We start from the raw sequence: 20,470 nt of genomic DNA, 5'->3' as shown, positions 1-20,470 counted from the left end.
CAATGACAACAACAGTGGCAGAATTTATTCACATACACAGAGCAAAAGATAGCACAAGAGTTAACTTTTGCACATCACAGGCTTTTCCCAACAATTAAAAATGAAAGGAATCTGAAATCCTTTGCATCTCTGGTAGAAGCCTCAGGACAGAAGTCTGAAAAGCACAGAGTTCTCACTGTGGACATGTACCATTAAACAAAGAAAACAGCCTTTCCCTTGCCACCCACTCCCCTAAAGAACCCCGGGTGACGTCTGGTCCCTGTTGAAGGGGGAAAGCACACTACTGGTATCAGTTGGTAAGGAAGGGAAAATGACTGGAAGGGACAGTGCATTATTTCCATGTGCCTGTGGGAGAAGACATAGATGAAAACAATAAATGAGGGATTTTTTAAAAATTCATCTAATATCTCAACAAAATACTTTGGTTTGCCTTTTTCCTGTAGATTTACAGCTGCATATAGGAACACCGATGTTCTATGAAGGGTAGTAGCATTCATAACAGACCTTTGTTCATCTCACAAGAAAATATGATAAAGAACCAGCTTCTATCATACAGAAGAGAAAACACACAAGATGATTGTTAAAGGTAATTTTGTAACAAATTTAATATATTCTTGACTTTCACCTGATAAGTTAATCTAGAAAGAAATAAAAAGAAAGCCTATTTTTACATGTAACTAATATTAAACCTTTTATTATGCCTGCTGTTTAATAGAGTTAACCGAATATATGGTATAATAATTCTAACGTGCTGGTTGCATTGACTCACTACTCTCCTCATAGGACAGTACTGATATCTACAGCTATGATTAATCTAAACCGTCCAGGGCAAAATCCAGCATTGTCTCCTCAAGCAAAACAATAAGTAAAACCATTTTTTTAAAAGAAAAGCCAGAATTGAAAGCCCTCTGAAAGGTTAATATCTCTTAATGTATTTTTCTAAGTCCAGTCTTAAGTGTTTCTAGCTCAGTATTTCAGCACTGTATCCAACAAGAGTAAAATGATACAGTATTTTTTGTTTCATCTGCACTTTGAAGTATGTATCAACCTATATCATATGACAAGTCATAATTATGTAGCAAACAAATCAAAGAGCACACTAATGAGAAAATGATTTCTCTGTTGTTTACTCAAGCTGTTGTGGTATTCAGACCCCTGGTAGTTATTTTACTGCATCAAGAGATACATTAGTTACAGTAACATGGATACCTCATACAACATAACAGAACTTTAAAATATAGACTTTCATTTCAGTAGCTTATTTTTTCTTTCCAATAGATAAAACTCTTATTTCATAATGAAACAAAGGTCTGTGTTTCATGTGTAAATTGATCATGAGGAATTGCAAGATGACCAACATTATCTGCCATCATTTATGTTTATGCTCTATTACCAAGTATCTGTTTATTACTTATGATTCAATCTTTGTTATTAAGAATATGTTACTATCTTAATTGCAAGATAATCAGTGTTTGCATTGTTAAAATGACGAGGAGACACTCTCACTTCATAGGCAGCAAGAAAACTAACGTTTAGCATGATTAAAAGGATGCTGGTTAATTCTTAATTTCACTGGTTAAGTCTTCTACATTTTAACACTTCGAGCCCATACTGCACCTCAACGCGAGTGCCCAAGGGGCTTCCTTCTGTGCTCCCCCTAAGGCACAAGAAGCTCTGGAGAAGAGCATCTGAATTACTTCTTAGAAAACAGGTCTGGCTTAAGCGTATGCATTGGAGGCTCTAGGTTTCTGGAGTCACAGCATCTCAATTTTTTAAGCGGTAAATTTTCAGCTTTTTTAGTTGCTGAAGAAGACTAAACATGTTGGGAGCAGACCTAATGCAGTAATATCTACTTCAGCTTTTGTGCAATGCTCTGAGAAACTCGCACTCTCTCCCCTCTCCAGCAACTCAATACGGTGTCAAGCCTCTGCTTAAAGTGCTTCTCAAACCTTCGCTGCCTCAACGCCAAGCACAACAGCAGGGAACAGGCGTACAGGGATCGTGCCCGTGGCTCTCAATGCCCTCCTCAGCACTGGTCAGGAAGAGGAAGGATGAGGAGAGGTGAACTGACCCCACGAGAGTTAGAAACAAGGCCACAAGACCACAAAGTGGGCCTACTAGGCAGCTCTAGGACATATACTGTGCTCTTACAACAGACTTAATTCAGGCCTATATTGAAAAATACAAATCTACTGTCTTGACAGAAACTCCTTAATTTATATACACCGAAAAAATATGTATGTGTTTCTTCTAATTATGTTCTAGCAGAGGTTACTGACGGTCGATTCATGTTGTTTACATACAGTCTGGTAATTTTAGTTGCCCTGGTATCTGCCCAAGTCAGAGTCTTTCCTATCTGCTCTCACTGTTTAAAAGAGATTAAGTTATACTTGCAAATGCAAGGAAGTAAGGGTATCCAGTGGGTGCTGCTGAGACTTGCTCCGCAACACCTGCCATATAGGCTCAAGATGAGACACACAGGAAAAAAGGGAGAGGAAAACCTCTCAGCCAACTTTTAATTAACTCCAAAAAGCAGAAGAGCTTCAAAGGAATTGTGCTGTTGTGCTTGGCCTCTTTTCCTATACCATTCTCACGTCCAGAGATGCTGGGTAACTTCAAACCCTATTTTATTTTCTACATTTCACTGAGAACAAGCATTGTTACTTGGTGTGGCTGAATTGCAAATAGAATGGGAATCACTTCCACTTCTGCTGTACGTGTAAGTGCTGCAGCAGTGGGGTTTATGGTGTTGGCTTAAGGTGTGCCAGTACTTTCTTCGCAAACACCTGTGTCCAAAGGTTTGCAATTTGGCTGTAAATGTAGATTTGGAAAAGAGGGATCAGAAGTAGAAGTTGCCTGTGCCTTTCACCCTGGTACTAGGTGCTCTGAAATTGCAGATTTCAAGCAAAGCAAAAGAAGTCTTTTGAATTATGGAAATCTGTAAAAACAGCAAATGTTTTTAATTCTGCTTTCATTTCCAAGGTGTTCCAACATGGGATAGTGCCACAGAAGGCCCTGCACTGATAATCATCTCTGTTGCCTTGGAGTGAATTAGGTAAGTCCAAATTGACATGAAGTGTGAGGGTCTCCCATTGATACATGCTGTATATCCCATGTAACCACATTACAACTCGCAGTATTTCAGAATACTAGTGGATGATTTGTAATACATATAAAAGAGTCTATCGCAGTTTCAAAATGAAATTAATTCATTAGTTTGCATGAGGTACTTGTAAAAAACTACCTGTAGTATAGGTCAAATCTAACACCGGTTCCAGTCAATGGAAACTTTTCCTCCATTCCAGGATCAGGCCTGGCTGAAACCAAAAAAATTAATCCTGTTGACTTCAGCAAAACTATGGATGACGCTCACTGCGATCAATAAATGCTGTTGTCCACTTTCCTGAGCACTGCTCTTAGTCTGAAATTATAACTATTTTCTCCTGGTATTTTAACCTTGAAGAAAGGGTGCATCCATCGGAAGTACTTTTTAAGAACTATCTTGAGAACTTTAGCAGATAGCAGTATTGCATACTCAAGGATTATGTATGTATTAGAAGTTTCATAAATATTGAATGTATTGAGTGTGTAATGTGCTGAATTGCTTCCTCTGCAGCAGTGAGATTCATCATGCCAGCCATCAATGGTTTAAGGCTCTGAAAAAATAAACTGAAGTGTTAGGAATGCAAGGGGCTCTAAAGGACTGGAGTTGTCTTAGGTGGTACAGAGGTGCAGAAAATGAGGGTTCTCATGCTGTGCAGCTGTAGTAAGAATGGTTCCAGAAGAGCTGCTGCTTAGAAGGAAAACATGGACATTCATGTTTAATTTTTCCTCATATTTTTTTCTTTAACCCTATGCTATTAAAACCAAAACGCCAAAAGGCCTTCCATCAACTGCCTGGACTGTAGTATAACAGATAGGGAGAATAATCTAGTGGTTAGACTTAGACTGTGAGCCTGAAGCTTGATTCTTCTCTCACAGCAGTTTAGTGAAGCATTATTTGATTGGCATTAGTGGATTTACCCTGTGATAAAAGCAATTTAAATGGAAAGACTCTACAATCTGGCCATTCTGGAGATGCGTATTTTATTTCCAGTTCTGCCACTGATTAGTAGTGTGACCTCTGGCAAAGGCACTTACCCTCTCTTGTATTGTTCCCTCTTCATAAAATACAGAAAAATAGTTAATCCACTTTACTCAAAGAGCTTTAAAGTAGGTGTGTAACAACATAGCATGAACAACATGTCATGCAGAATACTGTAACTACCTGCCACATAAACTTTGCGTGGCAGCAGTTGCTTCTAGGTACTCAGGTAGGGCCTCTTTTTTGAAGCATGAGTACATTACAGGTAAGTTGTTACTAGCAGTAACTAAAATACTAAATGCTGCTGGACTTCTGCCGGCTCTGTGTACAGACTACTCTTGTACTCATTTATTTTCCTCTATGATTTCCTTGGTTAATCATGATAATTTATATATATTTGTATGTCGTTTACTTGCTTTCAAGGCATGAATAAATAATACTACACAGATAATCTCTCATTTTAGAAGGAAGGAAATGAAACGCTAAAATCTATTATTTTAAACTATAAAACTGAATTCAGACTGGTACCACATAGTATAATTGCAAAGGAGCTTTTTTATTCTTTTTCAGCAGTAATGTTAAAATATAAAGCAGTTTAATATATACACGTGCGCAAAGTTTGGCCAATTAACTTTGCAGATAAGTCCTAATATTTAAGTTAGAAAAAATAAGAAATTTATAGTTAAGGCTTTGAACGTGGCACTGTATTTAGTTATTGCAGGTGCCTAATAACTGAGTATGGGCTGCTTTAGCACATGTACTAAAGCCACAGATGCAGAGTTTATCTCTGAATAGTCTGTCCTTCTCTAGCTATAAACTGCATCATAACATTGCCTTACTTACATTTCTTTGCTTCTTGTAAGAAAGGAACATACTTCAGGACGAACGTTATAATAGTGATTATTTCGGGGCAAATGGCTTGATTTATTTCCCTGTTCCACCTTAAGCCATCTCACACACTCTCTAATTCTTTCGTGTCGCCTCCACAAAGGCTTTTGGACAGATGTTTGCCCTCTTGATGTCACTGAGAGTTTGCCACCGAGTCCAACAGAAGCAGATGAGCTTTCCATGAGAAAGTATTGGCTATTGTTCAGTAGCTATGTCCTCCCTCTTAACAGGGGCTAACCTGGACTTCCTTTTTCTGGGGAAAAAAAAGCAGCATTCTGAAAAGGCTGAAGAAACACAGCTAAACCCAAACCATGAAGTATTTAGGGCATTTTTTTGCTTAAATCACAGTCGTGCTGAACTTACAGGGGATTCTGGAATTTACTTTAGTAAGTGCAAGATTGGGTTCTTAGCAATAAAATGCCATGTTCTTCTTCACTGTAACATATTAGACCAATTCCTCACAAAGCATTTTGGGAACCAGACTGAAGAATTCTGAAAAAAGCTATGAATATGATGGGCTAAATCAAAGAAGCAACTGTGGCACCCTTTCCCAAACTGAGACCTGTTAAAGGGCATGAAATCGTCTGGATTTTTTTTTCATCTGTGTCTAGTTATCTCTTTTCTCCTCCGTGGCATCAGCTGCCTGGTATTCTTTCCAGGGAAACATCTGTAATGCATAACATCATTCTGTGTCCTTGAAGGAGTACAACATTTGACTTGGAACACAGCCTTGGAAGCTGCAATTTTTTTAATGTATAAATGATCAGTGTGGACCTTGGTGCCTCCATATGTTCTTCATGTGATATTTTATACCAATATGTATAATTATCACATTGTTCAAATGATCATCTTTTTTTCCACACACCTTCTAGGGCTATTGTTGGAAGAGAAAGATAACAATCGTCTTCAGAGATCTGACAGTAAATTAATTAAAAAAAAACCCAACCCCAAACCAGCTTCCACAAGAACAAAATTATTAATAATAATATTAATGATCAACTTCCTTGCTGACCTTGTGATATTACAAACTATGCAAAAGGAAGGGCAACAACGAAGGGAATTTTTATTTTCGTTGCAACAATTATGCTTGATCATTTTTAGTATAGATATAGATAGGACATAATTCCTATTTAGGTAGGAGATAATACCAGAGCGATGCAGGACAAAATGTGAAGTCATTCAAAAGCAGACTGTACATAAATATAGTTAACGCTGTGGAGGCGTGCCAACACTGATGAAATGTAAAGCTGATCAACGGCTCAAGGGCTGAATGCCGAAATTGCTGTTCAGTCCTTAGGCACCGAAAACTTCCACTGAAGTCGCTGAGAGTTCAGCGAGCAGCGTGTGTGGGGCAAGCACAGGTCTCTTGGCTGGGTTCAGAGATGTGCTCAAGCACCAGCGCTACCTCGCAAACCCAATTATCCCAAGGCATGGGGAAAAAATAGGTACTGTGTGAGCAGTTCGCGTTTAGAGCAAGGCTTCCTCTAGCTTTTCCTTCTGCCACTTAACTGCTGTAGACCAAGTGCTTCCCAGAGAAGCGTGCCCGATTACAAACAGGGGGATGCCAGTCTTGGCTAACTGAGCCTACCGAATGAATACCTGCGGCACAGCTTCTTAAGGCGATGTGCCGGGTATCGGAACAGCGTCGGAATAAAACCAGGGAGCACCTTCGTCTTCCCGACGCAGCAGTCTAAACTCTCCTCTCGGAAAAGCCTTTGCCGTCACTTCGGCCGGCAAAAGGTGTCCGTCCCCTCGTTCCCGGATCCCTCAGCGGCGGCCGAGGCTCCGTCCCGCAGAGCCGCAGAGCCCCCGCGCCCCCGCCCGCAGCGCCGCTCCGCCGCCACCCCGCGCCCCACCGGGGCCGCTCGCCCCCTCCCCGCCGGCCCGGCGCCCCCGCCCCGCTCACCTCGCTCGCAGGCAGCGCGGCCCCGCTCCGCCCGGCCCCGGCCGCCCCCGGGGGCGCACCCCGGCCGCCCGCCGCCGGGCAGGGCGCAGGAGCTGCGGCGGCCCCGCCGCGGGAGGGCGGACGCCGCCGGTGGCCAGGGGCGCTGGGCGGTGGCGAAGCCCCCGGCGGGGCAGCCGGCGGGGGGCGGCGGCGGGGTCGGGGCGGGCGGCTGCGGGTGGCGGGCGGCAGGGAGGCCGGCGGAGACCTGCCCCAGCCCGCGGGCTCCGGGGATCGTCCCTATCACCAGCGCCACTACGAAGCCGGTGAATGTCATGGTGCCAGTCCCGCCGGCTCGGGTCCATCTCCCCCTCTCATCGCGCCCGGGATGCGAAGGGGGGAAGGCGGGGCCGCGGCGTCCCACTAATCCCCCACGCCGCACACCCCTGCCGCCCTCCCCCCGGCTCCCCTGCCTGCGGGGGCAGGGCCAGCGGGGCGCGGAGAGGCGCGTAGCCCCCGCGGCGGGGCCGGCAGCGGCGTTGGCGGCTACCTGCCATAGCCTTCCCCAGCGCGGGCGGAGCGGGGCGGCCGCCCGGCCCCAGGCAGCAGCCGCGCCGGCAGCCCCGGCGGGGGTTCCGAGGGAGCCGCGCATCGACCGCGCCGGCCGCCCCCCGGGCTCATCGCTGCCCGCGGTCCCGCCGCAGCCCCGCAGGCTCGCCCCCACTCCGCTTCTCTCTCGCACTCGGGGCTCCCCTACCAGCCACCTTCTCTTCTGCCCTCGCCCCCGCGGCTGTGGCTCCCCCGACCCCTCCGACAGCCTCACAAAGAGCAGAAGGAGCCCGGGCAAAGCCTGGCCCGGGGCGGGGGCGCGCAGCTTCGGGGAGAGAGGGACAAAACGGACCCGCACGGCGGCTGGGGAGGGAGAGGGATGGAGAGAGCCCCAGACGTGTCTGCGGGAAACAAAGGGGCTGGAGACAAATACCGTGAAGAGAAATGTCTTCGAGGGTTTAGCTTTATCCCAGCCCCATGTGCTCTGAATAGTAATCTGCTTATTCCCAACCGCTGCAGAGTTTTGCATGACCTGATCATCTCTGATTTCCTTTTTGTACCAGGACGGCTGTCAGTTTTGCTTCTTTGTCTTATATTGTTCAGTTGTTAGTTTGGGTTAGTAATTATTTTTTAATTTACCACTGTTTTTAATCTATGCTGTTCGTATTTTGCAAAGTCTAACTCTTCCTGATAGAGCACGCAATTTGTGATGTGAGTCTGTAGATTCACCTCTCCGTAGGATTGTTTTTCCTCTCTAATTTTTTGGCTGAGAAGTGTTAATCGGGCTTCTGGGTGAGCACATCAGTAATTCCACAACCTGGCGTTGTGACTAGAGTCTAAAAGAGAAAGAGAGAGGGTGCTTTCTGCTTTCCATGCAGGATCCCAGGTATCTCCAGTAAACAGTGGCCTTCCTTGAGCAGCCTCCAAACTGTTCAAAAGGTGCAAAATGCAACTTTACCTATTTAAGCTTTTGTTTATAAGAACAAAAGAGCTCCAGTGCTAAGGAAAAGCAGGTCCTACAGTGTTTGGTATTACCTGTATTTAGTTCTGCTCATCGGTGATTAATTTCTTATTGCAACATTACAGTTAGTATTTTAATCACTCACAAAGTTAAAGAATACTCGGTTGAGATTTCTACAGCAACATGATAACTATGCTATCGTATGTGTCTGTTGCACTTCTTTGTGAATATAAACACACAGATTGTTCGTTCTGTCTGAGGTTTCTTCTGGGGGTATGTATATGCATTAGTTTAGAAACTGTCAGGACTGGCAAGAGTTTAATTTGTTTTCAAAATATTTGAATACATACAAGACGTTAGCCTGAAAGTAACTCATTGTAGCCATTTTTAAATTGTCTGAAAATTTGTTGCTGTCATGACAAGTTGGTTGCTTTTATCCTTTGGAAGGACCGGTTAAAAGCATGCTCAGCCTAGCTGCTTAAGGCTTCCTTCATTGCCTAGTAAACACTTTGGCATCACAGTAGCAGCAATATTTCATTTTCCCTGACCTAAGCTCTTTTTTTTTTTCCCCCTCTAGCCTGGAAGAGGCAGGGTTCTGCTGATCAGCACAGGAGGAAGAGAACAGATGAGTATGATGAATCTTGCAAAACACTTCAGGCAAAGCTTTGAGCCTGGTACTTATTCATGTATTCTGATTTCATTTGTCTCCCCTAGGTGTGTGGGCCAGCAGGAATCTTTCGTACACGCAGTGAACTTTCTTGGCCTATGTAGGGTAGAGGTGTTTGTGCTTGAGGTTGCAAAATGGTACTAAGCAGGAGGTGAGCGGAAAAGAGGGGGGCTATAGAGGGAAAAAGGGTTGGAAGTAACTAGAATTATAAAAGAAGCATCAAGAAGAAAAAAGCAATTGTCATAATGATTCCCTCCCAAGACAGGGTTCAGGTTTAATCGAATGATCCACATATTCACTCTTGAACATTTTCATTTTTATGATGATTGGGGTTTTTTGATGTAATCATATAAAGAGAATGAACCTTAATTTGTTTTAATAACTGTAAATGAGCTTTCACTGTGATGTCTGTTAGTGCTACAGGAAATAATGCTTTTGTTAGAATTTACAAATTAGGGACTTGGTCTGGCTTCCATTCAAGACATTGATAATAGTTTCACTCTAAGTAGGAGAGGCCCTTTTCTAAGAAATACTGGAGCTGATGCGGTTTGTTTTCCCAGCATATATGTTTTGCACTTTGGTTGCAGCTTCTGTCTTGGCTAGAGCATTTATGAGTGTCTCCCCCATATGGTTTCTCTTGGGTTGGAACTGGGTGAGCTCATGTTGCAGTTTTTCCTTTAGCTGTGGCACTTAGAGGTGCCATGTATAAAACCACTCTCATCTGCTTGACTACTTCTGTTACACTTGTAGGAAGCTCGTTATCTGTGTGACTTCTACCTCTGTCACATTTCTCACAATCGGTCAAAAGTTACTGGGAAGAGCAAAGACAAAGCAAGTTACATGGACAGAGTGTGTTTTTGAGAACCTTGATTCTTTTGGACATCACACTGAAAAGAACAGTAAGAATTACAAGTGTCCCGAAAATGAAACTGCACTATGCCTTAAGGGTGGACTTCACCTTCACATGTTTATAAAAAAGAAACAAAGGCTTATTACTCTGATAGCTGATACAGCTTTAAAAAGATGCCAAATATGAGATGTTCGTAGTGCATTTGGTTGCCTTAAAAAGTTTTATCTCTGCTGTAGAAAACTGTTGAAAACTCATTCACAAATGGAATTAGAAATGAAAAGGAAAGAAAAAATTATGTTTGCTCAATTAGGAAAATAAGTAGATCTTTGGAAACTTCAAAAGGTCTCAGTGGATCCGGGCATTACGTACAGCTTTGATTCTGAAATTACAGTTTCCAACTCTTCAGAAAAAAAAAGTCACAAAATGTTGAGAAAATACTAAGTCTTTGGAAACTGTGCTAGTTATACTTCTGCAGCAGCACTGTGGGATTTAAAGTTAGTAATCTGTGTTTAACGAGGCCTGCATTTTTATAGGAAAAGAAAGGCTTGTTTTGGTCTTCCTAGGTTGGTAGAGAAAATAATCCATTAAGATGACATTAGGGTGGGTGAACTGGCTCCAGTTGAAGTACATAGCAATTCTCCCTTTTGCAAAACATTTTCAATGCTTAATCTTAGTATTTAGTTTGTACCTCTTATGCACAGAGGTAGCACCTATTGACAGCAGTCCCATGGAAGTCCATGGAACGATGCTTGTGACCAAAGTTAGCAAATCTGTGCTGCGTACCTGACAGCTTCCGTGAGAGCAGTTGTAGGAAATCATCTGCTAGAATAGGTCTTAATTTCTGTACAATTCCACAGGGCTGGCTGCTTTTTTCTCTCCTGATATTTGACAGCCCCAATACCAAACTGTTGCTAAAACAAAGAATAATAAGTAATTCATAGGTATGAACTGATCTGACCACTCCCCCGCTGTAATGCCCCTGCTGTATTTCTGTGCATAGATTCCTCAGGTTATCTGAGAAATGGAAATATTAGAAATACTCGCATAATACAGCAGCTGCATGGGCTTTTCATATAGGCAAGGCTTAAAAGGAAACGTACACAAGAGCTTCCTTTATCCTAATAGCTTTCGAAAAGCACTTCATAGTTCTTCCCTGTCACTGACTCTGCTTTTGCATTAACTGTGTGAAGGTACAGGTTATCAGAGACCAATTTTCAATAAATGGTTCTTGTGAATAGGTGAAGGTATCTGATGTCTGGGTTATACGTACAAAAATAGTAGTCCTGGATTTCAAAAACATTTTATACCAAGCTTTTAAAATTCAGCTGGAGAATCAGTCTAAGTCTGCTCCCATTTAAATCAGTAGCAAAATTCACTGATTAGCCTCTTCCTGTGTTCAGTAAGGCTGCTTACCTTTCTTTTCGAGTAGGTCATACAGTATGCTCTCAGCACAGATTTTAGAAAAGCTGAGCATTTCCAGCTGTTGGAGGAATTCAGTTAAAATACTATTGACAAGGGAAGGCCTGAGTCAGTCCCATTTATTGCCACTGATAGCCCTAATACCCAGGGTATTCTCTCCTGCATTCCCTCCTGACCAGGTTAGAGTCAAACAGCAATGTAGCTGTGACAGATCAGAGCAAGGGTTGACTTCAGGCAATGCAATATATGAGAAATTCCCCCAGGAAATAAGTACAAGTACAAAGCAGAGAGTATGTAGCCAAACAGCCAGGCACAACATGTTGTAATGAACTTATTTTCAGACTATCCATCTAATAATTTCTTACTATTATTTCTTCACATAATCAAGTATGCTGGGGCCAATAGATCAGCTGCTGGAATCAATGGAAAAACTTACGCACATGACCTAGTGGGCACTGAGTGAGATCAAACAGCACCAGACAGGGGCTGAAATCAGGACTAGAAGGAGAGGAAGCAAGGCTTCACACAAAGGAGATTTCCATGTGCAAAATGGGCCATAGAACGGGTGCCGTAATGAGTCAACATTTTTAGGATGTAAGTCAGCGCTCTTATAAAATAATTTTATTCATTAATCTCTTTCTTTTTAACAAACACGGGCAGCAGAAATTTGAAATCCTGCCAAGTCTGACTCAAAATTAATTTGGGTTTGTGCTTATATGGAAGAGAATAGGCCTTTTGTCTGTAATTCTATATAAGCTCCATAGGGTGACCCTGCATTACACAGGATGTAACTGAACAGCCTGTAATTGATGAGGTTTCCATTACCACATAACACAGTGCGCACAGTAATGAGATCATAGAAAAACCTTTTTTGAAGTGTTAAGTACTTTCTTGTACAACAAACTGAGTTCATATTATAAGGCAATAAGAAACCCGATTTCCTGGAACAAGGCAATAAGAAACTTTATTTCCTGGAACAATTCAATACATAGGTGCGTATGTGCCTAACACGGGGTTATACGGACGTGCATGAAATAACTGCGCTTAAAACTGAAAGGTAAACCGAATCGTGCAAAACTGGTGCACGCTTTTTGTTTAATACAGTGAGTGGAAAAAATGCTATTTCAACTGTGATAGTTTTGACACACCCAAAGTAACTATACATCATTTTAAAAGTATCACAGTTTTGCATAGAAAAAAAAGGACTTTTGAATAACAAGGAAATGGGGAGATATTTGTTTGAAAAAAAATTCTAAAAACAACAAAAAAGCCCTGCATTCAGTAAAGGCTCTAATTCTGCAAATATGTACCCTCATTCCTAGTATGTATACATCTGCATACTGTCATGTCTCCATGTGTAAAGTAGGTTACACGAGTACTGTGTGTAAAACTTTGGAGGACTGGAGACATGATTTGTTCATGCTGTTACTATTTCAGCAACACCCGGGAACATACAAGTAGTACAACCTACAGTCTCGTTCATGCAGTTGCAATGTGATGCTGTTTGAGGCTGCGATGTATGTTGTTTCCATGAGCAACCTCCAAGCACTCCTTTGTGTTCCTCTCCCAGAAGGACGATTTAGCAGATCCCAAGTGTGCAATGCCATGTGGCTGAGTGGGGAGTGAGACTCAAGTGTGAGAGCAGGAGTGCCCCAGCATGACTGTGTAACTACAGCAGAGGTGCTGCTTTATTTCCTGGTGCTTAGAATAGGAAAGAAATGTGGCATCACATACGTTGCAGTCTGTTAACTAGGTGAAAGGTGAGTTTGTGTAGCTGTTCTATAAATAAGCACATTTAAAGAGGCAAGAATATGCCAAAGAGGATATTTTGAAAAAAAGGAATCGAAAATGGTATTTGTTAACAAACGATCTTAACAAAGATCTGCTAAGAAATGGAACTTTAGTTCCGAACCTGACTACCTTGGGTATATGTGGGTTTTGGTACTTGATTCATTGAGTCTGTCCTTTAAGGGAAGCTCTGTCCGTGAGTCATTCTGTGCTCATGCTGGAGAAACAACTCACTCCAAAAAAAAAAAATCAAGGGGCAGGCTACGCCTTTGTAAAAGTATTTAACATTTGTGGCAACGTTTAACATTTTGGTTTAGATCTAAGAGAGAAAAGGTGAAAAAAAATTTTTTTTGTAATGTCTTCTTCATCATAAAACATACATTTTGGACTCTCTTTCATGTAGAAAGTAGCCATTACAAATCAGTCAACATTAGGTAAGCCTGCCATAGAGCAGGATGAAGCCTTATTTATTGAAAACATCACTGTCAGTGAGGACAACTGGTTCATAGAGCTGAGATACATGACCTTCTACAATTTCCTCTGACATTCATGGTGTAGAAGGTTCCCTGGGGTAAACAATGCTTTATAAATGCAGTTGTTTAATTAATCTCTGATGAATAATCCAGGTAGTCCTCCTCCAATTATTTATGTCTGAAATGGTAGCAGGTGTCTTCTCTTTGTTCAGAGTTAATCTTCTGAAAACATTTCTTAATAATATCTATTTCAGAATTTTGCATTTCATTGTTGAGAAGTGTAAGTGCAATGAAAACCACAAACCACAGAAAGATGAGTCAAGCAGGGTTGGTTTGTGTTTTCATTTTCCATCTAACCCACGTGTCACCTTCCCATTAGCAGCAATGGAATGAGGCATTTCTAATATTGCCTGAAGGAATCTCAGTGTCCTGCACAAAATCCAACAGCAATGTACATACAATGTGTAAATAAGACTTTTTTTCTCCGGAGTTTCAGAGGGATGTAGGAATTACTTCAGTGCTGAGCTACGTACATGCAATGACCTTTCAAGTAGTTGATTGATCTTCATTGACATAAGACTCTGTTACTGTGAATGAGAAAGGATAAAGTGAGTTACAGCTGTATTTTTAGTTATGCATAATGCAAGCACATATCACACAATTAATAAAATATAAAAAATTATTAAAATATAAAAACTATAGCTTATTAGAACATGTAAAATAAGCATAAAAAGAGGGGAAAAAAGATAAATACTTGTTGGAGCAGGAATAGTTTTCTCCATGAAGCCATATTTAACATATTATAGACTTTGAATTTCTAAATGTTTTTGATCTTGAAAAGCAGCAAGCACTTCAGATTAGCACAAACCTTAGCATAAGGGCATTTGGTCTACAAATTGAAATGCAAAGCAAGACATGTTCCTTTTTCCATCTTTCCCCTCCTGTATATGTATACAACTATAATCTGGCCCATATATTTTATTTATTTAACAGAATTGTTTTGCAGGGAACCCATTTTAAACAAAAAAAATCTGTTTTATACATCTGTACTTTCTCTATATGCTTCTGCAGTGCACTCTTAAAATATAAGTGAATAGACAAGACTTTTAAGACTTTTAAGACTTTTAAGTGTCCTATTAACATAAAAAATACTGCTATATTTTTTTTTAAAAATTAGATGTTAACATGTTTCAATACACAAGAATCAAATATAATTCCCTTGTCATTTACTGTTATTTAGGTTTGGTCTTTGTCCATCTCCAAGTGCTGGACTAATTGACAAGGTAAAGAATTTCACATATTTCCAAGTCTGTTTTACATCTATTATTTTTAGTCGGTTCACAGATAGACTTTTTAAAAGATTTCACCATCGTATACAACTTGAGAAGTTTATTGTATATGAACTTGAAAACAGTGTCTCACAAAGTTAGAACAAAAAGCAAGCGGGATTTTGCCACTTCTTATTTTCAGTCACAATTCTCTATCGAGATTTAAAAGAGAGACCTGAACTATTGTGGAGATATTCATATGTCCCTTCTGCTAGCTGTCGCATACTCTTGACTCCCCACTGAAATAGGTATTTGGTCAACATTACCCAAATTTAGTCCTACCTGTTTTTATCCTTTTTTCAAAAAAGTATGTAACAACTTGAATTTGCTGGATAATACAAGTAAAATTTCAAATGCCCTTTTTTTTGTTGTTGTTTTTTTGAGAAAGAAATCATGAAAGCTGCATTCTCTTATCGTTAGTAGTACTTTTGGATAAGAACATCATTATTGTTTCAAAGGAACACATTCTTATACGTTATGAAGGGAAAGCTAAAAAAACAGTTTACACTTATTTGACTTAAGGATGCTGGGATTTATAATTACCTGAAGAAACTGAATGCTGTGCTACCAAGAAGAGATTTAAGAAATGCTAATTCTTACCTCATAAGGGTACTGAGAGATCTCTTGGAAGTTATCAGCACATGTTCGTAACACATGATCTTTATATGTTCTCTTTTGGGGTTATATTGGAAGCACTAGGACTAATTTTAAAATATTTTTTGTTTTACCTGCAATTTCAATTAGTTGAAGAGTTTAGCTGTTCGGGAGAGGAGTATATTGTTAAGTGTTTATAAACCATGCCCTGTTGGCTGTATTGATTAATAATTTCATCAAAATCAGTGAGTCTTCTCATGTTAGTGAATAGATTTTGTGCATTATGAAACAAGCATCAGTTTTCCCCTATTGTTACCATTTAAAAAAATACAAATCTCAGTAGTTCCTAGCTTGCTTTCACAAACATAGACAGAGCTGGAGCAACCATTTCACAGTGATTAATATAAAGTGATGCACAAAGATGTACTTGCTGTTTGTGCCTCCTGTCAATATTTTAGTTGAAATTTTAAAATGCAACTACAAATGTGCTTTAAAACAAATAAGGGGAGGATACCCTCTACAACTGGGAGGAGATTATCTACAAGCTGGGGTCGGAGTTGACTTTGCACTATTGAACTATGACTCTTGTAGTTAGAACAACCCTGGCATTGTGCAGACCTGTGACAGACATTTGCACTTCGATGGCCTTCATTACCACGGAATGTGGAAAATGTCTGTCAGGAGCTGTGGGAAGGGCAGGGAGGGAGGGTGAGGGATGAAGAAAGGGGGCAAAGAAGGCAAGATCCGCTGCTGTAACTATTGGCAAAACAATCTGCTTTCTTAAAATCTTCATTGTTGGCTTAATCATCCCTTATTCTTTTGTGACTTCTGACTGACGTCCCTTTCTTATCTCTTCTGATCCCTCTTATCCCATCATTATGATTTCCCCATTGCTATTTTTTTTATAATCTAATGGCGATGTGGAACTACACATTCCAACTTACTATTTTCATATTTAGTCATCTTGGCTGGGATAATGATTTGCCATGTAAAAAGTAAAAATTAAAATTAAACCCATTGGATTATGAAAAGCCACAGATTTTTCCTATGGGTATAGCTATACAAAAGATACAGAGCGACTTGTCCTGGTTTTATATTGATCTGCTTAGTATGCCATTTATCTTTTTAAATAAACACTATGTTACAGTACACACTACTTTTTGTACTTTAGACTTCTAAACATTGTTATTTTACTCAACACATTCTAATAGCGTGTAACTAAATCCTGCTAGAGCAAATACCCAGTTATATTAACTAGAAGTACTGCTCAGTTTATTAATCATAAAATCTCAAAACGTCTCATTGGGTTTTTATTATGTTCATTATCCTATTTTGGAAACAGGTCTCAGAGTTTTGTTACAGGTTTCAACAGAACCTTTGTTTGGCCCTTAGAAATCAAATAAGTAACTTCTGCTTGGAGCTGTAGGAGATGGACTTGCAATTTGAATCATAGAATCATAGAATACCAGGTTGGAAGGGACCTCATGGATCATCTGGTCCAACCTTTCTTAGCAAAAGCACGGTCTAGGCAAAATGGCCCAGCACCTTGTCCAGCCGAATCTTAAAAGTGTCCAATGTTGGGGAATCCACCACTTCCCTGGGGAGATGAGTCCAATCATCATGAGTCGTCCGTATGTCTACTTTTTTTTTTCGGTATCCATACGTTTTTCTTCCTGAAGCTTCTTTCTGAATTTCCTAGAACCCAGGAAAAGTAAAAAGCAGCAGAATAACTTCTTTCTCTAGGATTTAACTACAAGCCGTCTTCTGGAGTAACATTTTTCATATTTCTTTACTGCCTTCTGTCTGTACTTCTGGTGTTTCTGAAGCTGTGGCTGCACATTTGCTGCAAAATAATCCAAACTGGGTTAAAAGATCAGCCAGATCTTTTTCCTGATCTGATTTATCACACAGCCACACAGAAAACACAATGGATAGTGAACTGGCATGAATGTAGAAATAAGTGGCAGATCTAGGAGCTGTTTAACTTAGTACGCTATAAACTTAAGAAAGCATTAAGATGGAGATATTGAAAAGTGGAGTATTCATAGAAGCTACAGTTAACTGGTAACACTGTAAATGTTCTGGAAAACATGTCAGTAAATGGGAGACTGGGAGAAGAAGATAAACAATAAATCCAGGGATATGTTTTTAAATATTCTGGGCAAATAACATGCTGATGCAAAATACTCGATCTAATGTGCTATAGAGGTATCCAGGAAAACATTAAATAATATTGAAAACAAATTTTAAATGGAAAAGTACTGAGTATATGAGGTAATACATAAGGATGAGTTTTCCGGAGTACAAAGACTTTAGACATATGAGGTTTTCAGTGTGCAAAGCTACCATAAACTGTAATATTCTGTATAGTATTATCTAGTCACCTTTATTGCTATTTAGTACAAACAAAACAGCTCTGAGACAAAGTGAGGGTACTATAATCGCATAAAACATGCACAAGTACCATATTTAAACATAAAAATATATGGGATTGTTTTGCAAGCACGATAGGACACAATTTCTGACTGTAAGATAAAACTGGCAGTATAATTTTAATATCTTGTGTGAGAAACATAGGGAAAGCAGGAAAGTGATACATAATATTTGCTGATCTCGGTGCTTATAGAGTGAAGTCTATAAGTCAGTGAGCACTGAGGTATATGGAAATGCGTTCTTTGTTAATCAAAGCATAACAAATTCACACTTCTTTAACACTTCGATTTATAATAATAAAGCCAGCAGATGTCATGTAATTAGATTTGTACTGCCCTTGAGGGGAGCGGATCAAATTCAGCTCATCATTAGAACAAATAGTATCACTGAAGTTCGTATAGTTACTAGAGATGTGCTCCTGCCTCACGAAGGGGGCAGTGTTAAAATGAGAAAGGGGGCCAATTTGGGGACAGTGTTAAAATGAGAAGGAAGGAGTAAATACAGGGCTGGATGCAATACAACATAAAGCTGCACTCTGTCCCCTCTTCACGTTCTATTTTTTGAGGCATATACACAGACACTTCCGTTAAAAAGCCAGTTGTATTTTAACACATTCTCTGAATGTGTTGGGAAGCCAGTAATGCTTGATCGCCAAGTGAAGCAGGATTTGGGCACTCAGGGGACGGTTTTGCTAATTTTTTTTTAGTAATTTAGAAGGAGGATTGTCAATTAATTGCTATGATTGACTGAATTTGTCAAAAGAAAGAATGTGTTAATCTCTTTCTTAAAATATGGATGTAACTGTTGGCAAGCTGTGTGGATGACTGTAGGGTGCAAGGTAGCATCTCTGAAATCACATATGCCTAGCATCTAAATCCTTGATAGTGAGAGATATCAAAAGACAAGTCATTAGAGCTCCAGAAAAATATACAATATCCAACAGTAATGAAGATGAGTTAGGGTCATATTGTGCCAACCGTATTCACATTTAATACCATTGCATTGTCTATTCTGTGTGAGCAGTCCCAGTGACTCCAGTGGAACTCTTGATGGCGGGTGGGCTCGTGTGAGCTGGGACGGTGCAGCGCAACCATCTGTGTCCTCATGAGAGTTAAAATGCCCAGATTGTCTGAGAACCACGGGGCAAGTTCTCAGTTCCAAGTTCCACTGCTGTATATGGTTTACCTCAGAGTATATGGACAAGTGGCTAGTAAGTTCCTGCAATAGGTAAAAGAAAAAATGTAAAACAGCTTGCTCTTTTTCCCACCCCACATAAAAGCCTAAATCTTACTTTTTGGTATAGAAATTAACACAACGAATTTGTAGACTAGACTAGATTAGACTATTTCAGTTGGAAGGGACCTACAAGGATCATCTAGTCCAACTGCCTGACCGCTTCAGGGCTGACCAACAGTTAAAGCCTGTCGTTAAGGGCATTCTCCAAATGCCTCTTGAACACTGACAGGCTTGGGGCACCCACCACCTCTCCAGGAAGCCTCTTCCAGGGTTTGACCACCCTCTGGGTAAAGAAACGCTTCCTCATGTCCAGTCTAAATAGCTGTAAATAGAGTGTCTTGAATTAAAAATTCTATATTTTTGGTAGTTTGTGACATTCCTAGAACAAAACATGTTGATCAGAGGAATTTTTAGAAGTGGTAATCATTTTCATTCCCAGAAATTTAACAGATTCAATGCAAGGTCTTAAAATGCTCTCTTGACCCATCCACGTTTTTCTGCAAAGCAAAGTTTGGTTCAAAAAGCTTCTCCAGCTCTACTCCAATACCGCTGTTCTTCTGGCAATGTTGGATACTGCTTGAAGAAGCCAGAACAAGGTTTTGCTCAGAACATTTAAGAAACTAAAGGAGTTTATGCCATGTAGGGGACTTAGAAATATTTTTATAATTTTTTAAACATTTGTGTGCAAGTTACTTATTCTGGCTGACAAAGTAGAATGAAATACGGTGCTACGCAAAAGCAAAGAAATTAAATAATGTCTTTCAAAATTCCTTTCAATAGTCACCTCCAGGTTAGTAAGGAGGCTATGATCAGTTGGTCCAGAGGCAGCAGCTTGTGCTGCGAGCAACATGCAACATCAAGGCTTCATGTCCATTACAAAGGACGTGTACAATACTGGATCAAACGGCAATGAAATTTCATCTAGATGAAGTGTGAAATCGCAGCACATGTCTGTCAGATTACCCAGAGCGTATGGTGGTGTGTTTATGAAGGCTCTATTTTGGCTGTATGTGGGCTTACCAAGGACAAGCAGACCTGGCCTAATAAAAACTCTGCTGCTACTAAGTTACTTCCAGGAGATTTTTAAACAAAATTTGAACTGCTTCAGTGAGTTTGCATAGATTCACGGTTGTAGTGTTTTTGCAACATGCTCATTAAGTCAGGTTTGCCATCTTGTAGGGACACAGCCTAAGGCAGAGGTAGACAAGCATGCGTCGCCACAGTCACTGGGTGTTGTGGATACTGTCAGGTATTCAAAATAGGCCCCAAAGTGGAGGTTACCAACCTTTAAAGATATTTTTAAAGAGGTAGATCTAGG

The 20,470-nt window shown here is 40.5% G+C and overlaps 2 protein-coding genes across 3 annotated transcripts in view; one reads left to right on the top strand and one right to left on the bottom strand.

The window, feature by feature from the left end:
- PRSS12 (serine protease 12) overlaps positions 1–7,510 on the bottom strand; it is a 46,561-nt gene extending 39,051 nt beyond the window's left edge. The window contains exon 1 of one of the 2 annotated variants that reach the window (XM_087736992.1): positions 7,405–7,510. Coding sequence is in view for 1 of the 2 variants with exons in the window: in XM_087736991.1 (XP_087593117.1) it covers positions 7,405–7,411 (7 nt within the window). In the remaining variant the exon portion in view is untranslated. The remainder of the gene's footprint in view (positions 1–7,404) is intronic. The other variant, XM_087736991.1, reaches the window with a different exon arrangement.
- A 1,640-nt stretch (positions 7,511–9,150) lies between these two features.
- Positions 9,151–20,470, top strand: part of METTL14 (methyltransferase 14, N6-adenosine-methyltransferase non-catalytic subunit) — a 38,398-nt gene continuing 27,078 nt past the window's right edge. The window contains exons 1-2 of the mRNA XM_087736994.1: positions 9,151–9,182; positions 14,802–14,844. Of these exons, the coding sequence (XP_087593120.1) occupies positions 9,166–9,182; positions 14,802–14,844 (60 nt within the window). The 5' untranslated portion in view covers positions 9,151–9,165. The remainder of the gene's footprint in view (positions 9,183–14,801; positions 14,845–20,470) is intronic.

The sequence above is a fragment of the Nipponia nippon genome, unplaced genomic scaffold (assembly GCF_047370975.1).
Source record: "Nipponia nippon isolate SJK-2023a ecotype South Korea unplaced genomic scaffold, ASM4737097v1 scaffold_6, whole genome shotgun sequence".
Taxonomy (NCBI): domain Eukaryota; kingdom Metazoa; phylum Chordata; class Aves; order Pelecaniformes; family Threskiornithidae; genus Nipponia; species Nipponia nippon.
This window is presented reverse-complemented; position numbering and strand designations above follow the sequence as displayed.